This window comes from Nuphar pumila, chromosome 13 (genome assembly GCF_984573655.1).
Source record: "Nuphar pumila chromosome 13, dmNupPumi1.hap1.1, whole genome shotgun sequence".
Lineage (NCBI taxonomy): Eukaryota > Viridiplantae > Streptophyta > Magnoliopsida > Nymphaeales > Nymphaeaceae > Nuphar > Nuphar pumila.
In genome coordinates, this window is record NC_143261.1 from 79,504,569 (window position 1) to 79,516,609 (window position 12,041).

The following is a 12,041-nucleotide window of genomic DNA, read 5'->3' on the forward strand; positions in this document are numbered from 1 at the left end:
CTTTCCCGTAAGTTTGAGGGCGGGTGGGGGTGCTAAAATTATTATAGATTTTATGTAAATACATATATATTTAACTATATATATGTGTGTGTGTGTTTTCACATACTTTATATTAAATATATAGGTTACCTCTTGTACTTTTCCCTTTTTTTATTGTATTTTTCTTTTTTTATTCTTTCTTTTTGAGGTTTAACTGGTTTGACCAGCTGGTCAGCCCCCCCCCCCCCTTTAACTTATATATAGGGGATAAATCCCCTTGTACAAAATAAGCTTTTTGTAAAGCTCTCTCTCTCTCAATAATAGATTCTTTTTTATGCCTTTGTGCATTTGTGCTCTTTTGTGCCTTTGTGCACATATTTTTCGTTGTAAATATAGTGGGTTAATCAAGTCGTCTTTGAACTTGATTGATCTTCTTGAAGATATTTTCACAAACTATACTCATGTATACTTGTAGGTTAATTTTTAGGATTTTATTTTTATTTTTATTTTTCTGTATTATTGGTAGCTAGTCCAACTAGCCCGTTGGACTAGCTGTTGGGATCATCTAGGATAGGCCATAGTACCGTCTAGTCTTTGGTGGGTTATTTATATGAGGCATATGCTTCATTACACTTTTTTGACAGAGGATGTATGTATGTAGAGTGTGTGTGCATGAGGAGAGTGGATCCCGTCAAACGCTGGGTGAGATTAACAATCTCACCCAGCATTTACAACCACAAACCCCACCCTGTCAGTGCAAGTGAGACCCACTGAGGGGTGGGGTTTGTGGTTGTAAATGCTGGGTGAGATTGCTAATCTCACCCAGAGTTTGACAGGATCCGCTCTCGTGCATTAGTGTTGTAGTGAGGTGTTCTTGTATATTTTTTGTACAATTTTCATTAATAAAATATTTTTTTTATGTCTTGTTTCTTCTTCATGGCTCTGCATGGTTTATTGTATCTAATCAAGTGCATTTTAATAATGCATTTGGACTTCATTTATGTTGTCATTTTTTAGTGCTTCTTGTGCCTTGGGTTCCATGCCATTTCATGACACATTTTACTAAAACAAAATCAACATGCATTTTTATTTAGACTACAGTATCTGAAAAGAGAAATATAATGTAAGCGGAAAAGGATAACTAAAATATTAACATGGAAACAAATTGTAGAGAAAAAGGGAGTGGAGGGGGTTTACATATCAATAACTCTAATAACCAATTAATTGATGTTTAAAGGAATAATGTTTTGCATGTGTTTTTATAGATTTCAAAAGGTTCTAGGAGATGTGTTTGTTACTAAAAGGCTGCATCTTTTGGGGGAACGTTGATTTGAGAAGGGTTGTCTGGATTTCTATCTTTAGAGAGATGTAAGCAAAATGAACTTTTTGTCATGTCTACCCCTTGCTTCTTCTTTTATAGGGTAGGATATACATACATATGTAAATAAAAAGATGCATACAGGTTCTAACCACTTTTCTGTCCTAACTGTCCTAACCACTTGAAAGAGACTGTCGCAACCTGCAGATCTCTCTCTCTCTCTCTCTCTCTCTGTATATATCCTGAGGTAAAGATTTGTAGATTCTCATCTTTTAACATCAGAAGCATCCCCGAGGATGGAGTCATCTGGATTGTAGAGTGTGAACAGTTTCGTTTTCCACATGCACACACACTTGTGTGTGTGCATAGCAGATGAAAATAGTTTATGCTATTTGTTAAGTTGGCTTTGAAAACATTTCCCTTTTCTTTTGACAAGGATGTCTTACCACTTCCTTTATAATAAAAAAATTATGTTTGGTACAGGAGACAGCAGCAAAAGCAGTGACTTTACAGCCAAAGATTCAAGATGAACTAATTGCCAGAGAGATTGTCATAAATGATGCTGAATCTACCATACGGTATAAACTCACAAAAAGACAGACACAAGAAGAGGTGAAATACTCATTTGCTATTCCTGTGCATTGTCTTGTGATAGTTTTTTATCTTGAACTTGTTTATATCCTCAGTTAAAATGAAACATTTCCTTTATTTTCTTCTGCAGATCCAGAAATGCACTGGTGCCGTGGTTATAACTAGGTTGTGTTTGATTGGAAGAACATAATGTTTGTGATGAAGTCCTGTTTTATTCTTTCTTTTCACTAACTGCTTGCGTGTGCATCAAATCTATCTTGTAGGGGTAAATATCGTCCTCCAAATGCATTACCAGATAATGAAAAACCATTGTATCTTCACATTTCTGCTGGTGCTCATGTAAGTATGGTCTCCAATAAGTTTCTAGTTTCTACACACTGGTTTAAAGCTACACTCTATAAGCTCGCTTAATCTATGATCATGGTATTACTGTGTTATAGCTTCTGCAGTCACTAAGGAAATATTTTCTACTCAATCCAATGTCTGGTACTGGAATATATTGAATAAGTTGTAGTCATGAACTCAAAGTTTCTATTCTGATGCAGGTCATGCAATGCACTTCTTGTATTACAATATTATAGTATATTACCTGTGGTAGTTTAATTGCTGATGATGTAATATATGTTATAAGGAAGTGAATTATCAAGATGTATAGAAATACTATTTTTGAGTAGCTATATGAAAGTATAGATTTTACTATGACTGGTTTAGATGCATAATGGCAATACATCTCCATCACTAAGATCCATACAACTAAACTAAGAACTCTGAACATAGCTACTGAATGCCATATTACTCTCAGAATATATGTAGTATGACATTATTAGGAACATCATTTGTTTTAAAAATGATTTCATGCATAATTAATTCTGTATGCATCTAATCAGGTTGCAAATTCTGGAACTTTTAGGTCCTTTACATGTTTCAATGAGTCAATTTTGTCTTATTCATATGATATGTTGGTTTTTATTATATATCTAATTTTATAAAAATAAGTTCATCATCATCAATCCTTATTCCACTTACATGGCGTTGGGTTTAGGATTCTTGTTTCTCCATCCCTTCCCATCTAGAGCTACAACCTTGGTCATCCTGAAATCTTTCCTATCCCCTCTTACGTTCTCACTCAAAGTCTTCAATGGTCTTCCCTTGTTTCTAACTTTTTCCCTGCTTTCATCATGCCAACCTTTTTAATTGGTATGATGGGTGTCTATTTATATCACATGGATGAAGTTGTAGTTTTCTAGTATGACTAGTGTATAAGGGATAGGCAGATAGTGTAGGAGGGAAAAACATGAAACATCCATGTGACATAGGTTTCTGCACAACATGTCCAAACCTTCTTAAATGGCTCCTAAACATCTTTTATTTTATTCATTTCTAGTCATGTCTTTCTTTGTTGCACCATATATCCTTATCTTTTTTGTCAATTTTATAGTTGCCTAACACCATATAGGAGTATAGGTTTAGCAACATCCTGTCAGTTGTAAAAGTAGTCTATCACATATCACCCCACCAGATTGTCTCCACTTCATCTGGCAAGAATAATCCTTTTTTTTTCGGAGAGGAAACTTTATTAAAAATAGGAAAAATGATCACAGGAAGTATTTTAGAGCAGCGCGATGAGGAATTGCTCAGCTCATATAAAAGCTGTACAAAGATAGCATAAAGTACAGAAACATAGCAAAATATGGGGACCAGTTTTGATATACACTCTATGCCAACAGCGCATTGGTTTCCATTATTTCCAGAGCAGAAAAATACAATTATGCAGCTAACCAAATGTCATAGCAGAGAAGTTAATATGAGTGCACCAAAGCAGGTCTTGCGAGTCTAGTGCAATCAAGGTTGCCAAACTAGGAAGTGGAAGCGGGAAACGATACGGGAAGCGGAAGTGAGAAGCAAGGCATTTTAAAATTTATTGGAAGTGAGAAGTAAAGTAACAATTTGAAAATGAAACAAGAATAAAAAAAGAAGCAATATGAGAACTGAATAGGAATCGAACAAGAAGCAAATAAAAAGCAAAATAAAACTGATATTCTTATATTTCATGATTTTTCAGTAAAAGAATTACATTTTTGTTACCAATTTAGAGAAAGCACATGGGAAGTGAGTGGAAGCGTGAGATGAAGCACATGAAAAACATGAAAAGAAATGTGAGAAAACATATATGAAGCATATAGGAAAATATGGACAATGTGTGTGGGAAACATAAAAGAAGCATGGGGGAATCAACATTCACATGAAGTTTTGGAAGCGAGGCGTATTGTGCTTCCAAAGTGAGTTTATGAGAAGCGTGCTTCCCACCTTACCTAAGAAGCTTCTGGTAACTTGAGATGCAACAAAGACATAGGAGTGCCAAGGTGTCATCGCTGGATGCTCAGGTGAAATCTTGAATAGAGGATGCTCTGTTTCTTCCATGATCTGAAATTTATTGTGAACCTCCGTGTTGCTTCACAGTTTGTCACCAGCGTGGATGTTGGAAACAATTGATCCATGAGGCATTTGAGAACTTCTGGACGAGGCTGGTGCAACCTATATGAAATGCACCCACTATTCAACAAAGTATCTGTTATGCGTTTACACACCCTACATACAACCAACACAAACACATACAAAAAAACACTGACACATCCACACATAAATTCCACACACATGCATAGCTGCGGCCCAATCCTGAGAAACTCTTCATACAACACCAATGCCGCAGCTCGATAAATGCAGGACATCCAAGTCAACCTCTCTCCATCCATCCAGGTAACACTGCTGGAGGCTGCTGCTCCGGGTGCTCAGATCAGGTTCTGTCCGTCCAATTGCGCTGTTGCTGCATTGGGAACACTACCTGTCACTCCTACATACCAAATCCTCTGTGCTTCCACTCCGTATTGCTGAATTTTTGGCCACTGATTAACAGCTGTCAGTTTGCAATCCAACTGAATTGAAGAGAAAATGACAGACCAAGTCCTTTTTCTTTTATTTTCAAGGATCCTGAGGTTTCTTTCCCGCCAAATATGTTCCCCAGATGTTTAGATTTCCATTTCTCATCCTTTTTGACTTGTTTCTGGTCACGACAACTCCCCTTAACTAGTGATATTTTTCTCAAACCCACAATCTTGTTGTATAATTGTGTAATTATAAAAAAACTTGACATTGTTGTTATTGTAAGATATTGTATCTTGATTATGACGTTTTTTTCTTGCTATCTTTTTCATAAACTTATATTCCTTCTGTACTATTTCTTTTACCTCTTAAACCATGTTTTATCTATAACTAATGCAAGTATGGGCTTAAAGTGGTTTCTTCGTGTAGTTCAATCTTACTTTGTCTCTCTTTCATATTGTTTTAATAGTTATTATGACCTCCATATACATCTCTCAAATGATTTCAATAATGTTAAATGTTGGCTGTTATTCTCTCCTAAAGCTTTGTTGTATCAATCTTATAGTTAACACAATTTTGAATATCACCTCTGTTCTTTTATATTGGATTTCTCACTCCTTAGCAATGCTTTTGCATCTCAAGTAAAAAAAATGAGGAATGAACTTTTGTTGTTACCTTCACACATTTTTGCCAACAAAAATGGTGCATCTGCATGTCATCTTGGAATTTATAGAATTTTCTGACTAAAATAAATACAAAATGTAAGCGGCCCTTGATTCTGCTCTCCAATGCATAAAAACGTAAAAAGCTATTGCTTTATTTTTGTCAAACATTGAACTTGGATGCTAATAATTTTGTTAATATTGCTCTTTTCTAGCTAAAAGACACAGCAGAACGCATTAGAGCAGTTGACCGCGCAGCTGCAGTGGTTGAGGAAATTCTAAGACAAGGTCAGCATGGGCATCCTGTATCAATACCTTTCCTTCCAATAGCAAGCACCACAGGCCAGGTGAGTCTGTCTTATGTCTAAAAAATTATAGCATGTCACTTGGGTGAATTATGTAAAAAAGGACTCTTTTTCTTCTGTTGTGACGATAAATGCAGGCAATTCAACCTCTAAGTGCATGTTTGTTCTTGGGCTTTGATACTGATCCATCATTAAATATTGCTGCTCGGATTCGTGGACCAAATGTAAGCTTGTTTTTTTCTTGGCCTTCCTGTTATCAGCAGTGATAACTTAACTGCAATCTTTTTGTTTTTTCATGGCTAGGTTCTATCTTCTATGTTACTCTTACTTCTAACCATGGACCACACATTTCTTGTTCTCTTTCGATCTTTAGTTGAATGTATCTTAAAAACTAATGTCTTAAAACCATTTTTTTTCTTTTTTCCCCTCATATTTTAAAATTTTTGGTCATTCCATATGATATCATTTTTCATTTTTTACTAAATGTGCCATTGGGATGTAATTCATTTAATCGTTCTCTGTTTTATTTTTATTTTTTTATTTTTATGATTGTGAGTTTTTGATATCTCAAGTCATTCTCTGACATCTCCATATCATTGGGAGAAATTGTTTTTGTGCTGGTGGTGGTTGGGATTTGTACTTGCAGGACCAATATATAAATCACATTATGAATGAAACAGGAGCAACTGTTGTATTGAGAGGTCATGGTTCTGGAATCCATGATACCGTGACAGGTGAAGGCATAAACCTCTTCAGGCGACTAATTTTCCGAAAAAAAGTCATTAGTCTTTGGCCTGTTTTCTCTAGATAAACTTATATAGTTTTTATTTTTTCCATTTGCTTTTGTAGAAACACAGCCTTTACATTTGCACCTATCAAGTAATGATCTGAAGAGTCTTGAAGCTGCAAAGTTTTTAGCAGAAAACCTTTTAGACACAATCAGTATGGAATGTGGTGCTACAAGGTCGGTTCCTTGAACTTGTGGTGCAATTGATTCTGATTCTGTGTCCTGTTATTTAATTGTGCATTTGAGACTTGGGTGAGCTGTCTAAATGTGTCCAATTTGATCCTGCCAATCTTCAACTTATCTTGTGATGTCTGTTCTTCTGTTTGTTTTGCTACCACCAGCTTTAAATTGAGATTAGTGGATTTTAATGACAACTATTTTACTTGCTACAAGTATAATTCAAGATGCTGAACCAGCTGGCTGAGTGGCTAAACAATGAACTCTCCACAGACCAGTGTGTATTATATATAAACCAATTTTACTCCATAGACTATCTGTGGCTCTGGAACGCTGAATTATGCAGGCTATGAAGCTGTTTGGAATCGGAGGTTTCAGCCATAATGATCTTATTTCTCAAAACTTTGATATCCACTTCTACTTATTCATATTACTTGTTCACTATTTACTTTTAAAGTTTCTTTTGTAATGAAACAAAGTGTTCTCCACACACATCAAACAAGAGGCCAATACAAAGCCCACACAAAGGGAAAAAACACAATAGTCACTTAGGGGCTTAGAGAAACACACAACACTTAAAAAATATAATCTTTATTTCATACACAATGCACACAAAATGCATAACATTACAAGAGGTCTGACCCCACATTTATATGCTAAAAGGGGAGTGAGAGGCTCCCCAAAATATAGCTGTTGGGGCTCCCCAACGGCTAGATTTCTAGCTGTTGGGAGCTCCAACAACTGTATTACTGTTATATTTATTAGAATATGGATTGGATATGGATCCAGTAGAGGATCCATATGGTTCACGTGTATGTTATATTGTAATGTAATATACATTACTAACCCAGGGCAGTTTTGTCCTTGTAAAATAATTGTAAAACCTATTTATCTTAATGATGTTTAGTGCAATCACTAAGAATAACAGTGGCTGCCGATTCCCAACAAGAATCAGAGCTCTCTCTCTCTCTCTCTCTCTCTCTCTTCCACCCCCCCCCCCCCCCCCCCCTTCTCGATTTTTGCAGGAGTTTTATCATGGCATCGGAGCAGCGACAAATCTGGGCGTAAAAGTGTCTTCATCAGGAATGTGAAAGGCCTTACTCCATTGACCACTATCTGCCTTTTGGTCACGCCTACTCCATCTCTTCTTCAGACAAGTTCACAAGATCTTCATAAGAGCCCAAAGGTCGAGTTCCTTCAGCCGAGTCCTCCTCATCTTCTTCAGTCGAACCCAAAAACCAAGTTCTTCTCGCCGAGTTCCTTCAGCCGAGTCCTCCTCATCTTCTTCAGCCGAACCCAAAAGCCCAGTCTTTTCTAAACAGGTTGAGTTTCCTGTTTTCTTCTTATCTCATCTCACAACTTGTTTTGCCGTGAAAAGTCTATTTTCTAGCTTTTCCATCTTGTCTCATCATCTTCTAATATCTAATATCTAATATTCTAATATTAGAAAAGTCGAGTTCCCTGGTTTTCCCAACCAGGAATCTGCCTGTCATGCCTGCGTAGAAAAGTCGAGTTCCCTGGTTTTACCAACCAGGAATCTGCCTGTCACCCTTGCCCCATTTTGGTTCATTTTACGTGTCCATCAACCGTTTTCGTCTCCCATTCATTTTCTGTCAAATTTTTTCATACACTCACAAAAATATATTTCTCTTGTCGTGACATTGTGCCGATTTCTGTCAACTGTGTCAGTTTATGATAAAACAATCCAGTTTCAGCCACTAGTGTCATTCTGTTAAAAAAAAATAATAATTTGTCAACAAGTCTACAAATAGATACTTAAGCCAATTCGGCTCTTTCTTCCAATTTCCTGGGGCAGCTAGTTTCAGAAAAGCTAACTACAAACAACTATCTGCCTCGGAAAAGGCAAATTGCCCTTTTTATTCGAAGTCAAGATCTTTCAGGTCACTTGGATGGCTCCACTCCAATGCCTCCAGAATTTATCACAACCAAAGCCAAAGAGGATGGAGGATTGCCAAATATTATTCGCAACCCTGTATTTGTTACTTGGATGAAACGCGGTCAGGCCCTCGTCACGTACATCACTTCCACATTGTCATAAGAAGTATTGATTTCCATTCCGGATGATTGCACATCTAAAGTTTTGTGGGAGGCTTTAGCTCAGAGCTACTCTCAGATATCAGAGGCTAAAGTGTTTGTTTCTTAAACGTGAATTTCAAATGTTAAAAAAGGGGGCAATGAGCATTATTGAATTCTTAAATCAAGTCAAAAGCATCACAAATCAATTAGCCATGGTTGGGTATCCAGTGTCAGATAAAGAAAAGGTGCAACAGACACTGAATGCCCTGGGACTAGAGTATCATGTTCTTGTTACCTCTTTATTATGCCTACCTACGTTGCTCAGTTTTGAGGAATTACGTGCCAAACTTTTTCAGTACGAGATGACTCTGAAAAGCATGTTTGATGCTTCAGCAGGACAATCATCTACGCATGAGGTTTTTGCCACAGGGATGATAGCTGATCGTGTACGAGGAGGACGTGGCAGAGGCAGGGGAACTCCAATCCAGGGTGGACGTGGGTTACTACCTACACCAAATTCCAATGTCAGTTTTTCAAAGAATGTTCTCACATGCTACCAGTGTAACAAACAAGGTCACATCAAAGCCAACTGCTGGTTCAACCCACAAAATCGGAATAGAACGCAAAACAATAGAAATGTTGTTACATCAGGAACTTCAGGTACATTTCGGGTCAGTGATGATGCCAAGGATCTTCTCTTATCTGCGATGGCCAACTTGAATCTGAAACAGAATGATGATGGAATATGGTATGTTGACTCTGGGGCAACAACTCATGTCACTGACAATGCAGGTAAGTTCTCTACTTTGACTTCCTATTTTGGTTAATCTAATATTGCAACTGGAGATGGGACTCACCACCCTATTTCAAACATAGGCAACGTCCTCATTACTTTGTCTGAGTCATCTATTCCTTTATCTGATGTTATATAAAGAAAAATATTGTCTCTGTTTCTAAGCTTGTTGACTACCAATTCATCTGTGAAATTTACTCCTACTTCTGTCTTTGTCAAGGATCTTCAAACGAAGGAGATGTTCGCTAAAGGAGAGCGACGTGGAAACATGTATGTCTTCAATGAAGATCCAGCCTCCAGTGTCCTGAAGCCCAAGTCTGATCATATCTCTAAAAGCGTCCTAAGTATATCCAAATATAATAAGTCAGATCTTTGGCATTCTTGTCTTGGTCATTGTAGTCAAGTCTTTATTGAAAAGTTAGTGTCCAATGGTTTTCTTTCAGAGTCTGTTTCACCTTCATTGAAGGATAAAATGTGTCCTAGTTGTCAGGTCTGCAAAAGTCATGTACTTCTTTTTCATCAAATAAATAAAAGAGCCTCCATTCCCTTTGAGATAATATGTTCTGATGTTTGGGGCCCAACCCCCAATCCATCCTCTTCTGGAAGTAAATATTATGTATATTTTATTGACAATTTCTCTCGTTTTACCTGGATATTCTTTATGAAACACAAATCAAAGGTTTTTCTTATCTTCCGTCACTTTCATGCCTATGTTAAAACTCAATTCTCCCCAAATATTCAAATTCTCCAATGTGATGGAGGTGGTGAGTATTCCTCCAAAGAATTTTTAGATTTTCTTCAAGATAATGGGATACATCGTAGAGTTTTTTGCCCGTACACTCCACAACAAAATGGAATTGCTGAACGTAAACACAGATATATTGTGGAAAGTGCAATGAGTATGATGCATGGTTGCAACTTGCCCATTAGTCTTTGGACAAAAGCTTTTCACACTGCCACTCATGTGATAAATCGTCTTTCTATGCCTATCCTTGAAAACCAGTCTCCCTATTATATTCTCTTTGGTGTACATCCTGATTATGATGAGTTACGAGTTTTTGGATGCACATGTTATGTACACATTGACAAATCCATGAGAACTAAATTTTAGGACAAAGCCTCTATATGCCAATTTGTAGGTTATGCAGATGAACACAAGGGTTACAGGTGCTGTGACCCTGCCAATAATAAGATCAGAATTTTCAGAAACATTTTTGATGAAAATAGTTTTCTGGAAAATAAAGCAAATCACAATCGTGAACATGGTGACGCAGCTGATAATTGGTATGATCCATGGCTCAGTGCTGAACTTATTTCACATGCTGCTGAACATACCACTTTGGCTCCTGAAGGCATACATGATGAGACCACTTCAGATAAGATATTGGAAACAGAATGTCTGAGATACAAAGGAAATGTCTATACTAGGAGACCCAGAGAGCAAACAGATGCACCTGTTGGAGAACACGTGGCATTGTCCAGCAACAGAGAGGTACCAAGAAGATCAGGCACCCTATTGAAAAATGGGTGAGTTATGATAACTTGGCTATGGATTTTCAGATCTTTCTATCCAAGATTGAAAAGCACGAGGAACCACTTGGGTTCTGTCAAGCTGTTCAATCTAACAAATGGATTGAAGTAATGAATGAGAAGATCGAGGCACTTCATGAGTGTCAAACATGGGAGATAGTTGGTTGCCCCCCAGATAAAAATGTTGTCGGCTCAAAATGGGTGTATAAGATTAAATATAAACCGGACGGTAGCATTGAACGATACAAGGCACGTCTTGTTGCCAAAGGATTCACTCAAGAATACGGTCAAGATTATGATGAGACTTTCAACCCAGTGGTCAAAATGAGAACTATTCGTATTATCCTTGGCCTGACTATTGAACATGGGTGGACCCTTAGTCGGCTTGATGTTAAAAATGCATTCCTTCGTGGGGATTTAAAAGAAGAGGTCTACATGGAGCAACCTCAAGGTTATGCAGAGGGAGACCTAAAAGAATATGTATGCAAATTAACCAGAGCACTGTATGGTTTAAAGCAAGCCTCCAGGTCATGGTTTGAAAGTTTCTCCTTAGAGATTCAAAATCACGGTTTCATTCGTTCCCAACTAGATCATTCTCTATTCATATACAGGGATGAAACCACTATGGTTTTCTTACTTATATATGTTGATGATATAGTGATCACTAGTAATGCTCCAAACCATATTCAACGAATTAAAGCTTTACTAAATATGCGATTCAAGATGAAAGATCTTGGAGAACTGAGATATTTTCTTGGTGTAGAGGTGGACAGACAGGATGAAAAAATGTCATTGACTCAACACAAATACACTCTTGATCTTCTGGCCAAAGCAGAAATGACAGATTACAAACCTGTGCCTACACCCAGTGTTGTCAATCAAAAATTCAGTATCTATGATGGTGAATTATATCCTGATGCAAGCAAGTATCACAGTTTAGTGGGCATGTTACAGTACCTTACCTTTACTAGACCAGACATTG

General features: G+C 37.2%; 1 protein-coding gene across 6 annotated transcripts in view; it reads left to right on the forward strand.

Moving 5' to 3' along the window:
• RIK (RS2-interacting KH protein) overlaps window positions 1–12,041 on the forward strand; it is a 35,690-nt gene that overhangs the window by 9,937 nt on the left and 13,712 nt on the right. For all 6 annotated transcript variants that reach the window (XR_016427016.1, XR_016427017.1, XR_016427015.1 and 3 more), the window contains exons 3-9: window positions 1,781–1,909; window positions 2,019–2,053; window positions 2,152–2,227; window positions 5,646–5,777; window positions 5,873–5,959; window positions 6,382–6,469; window positions 6,585–6,699. Coding sequence is in view for 3 of the 6 variants with exons in the window: in XM_089984183.1 (XP_089840309.1) it covers window positions 1,781–1,909; window positions 2,019–2,053; window positions 2,152–2,227; window positions 5,646–5,777; window positions 5,873–5,959; window positions 6,382–6,469; window positions 6,585–6,699 (662 nt within the window). In the remaining 3 variants the exon portion in view is untranslated. The remainder of the gene's footprint in view (window positions 1–1,780; window positions 1,910–2,018; window positions 2,054–2,151; window positions 2,228–5,645; window positions 5,778–5,872; window positions 5,960–6,381; window positions 6,470–6,584; window positions 6,700–12,041) is intronic.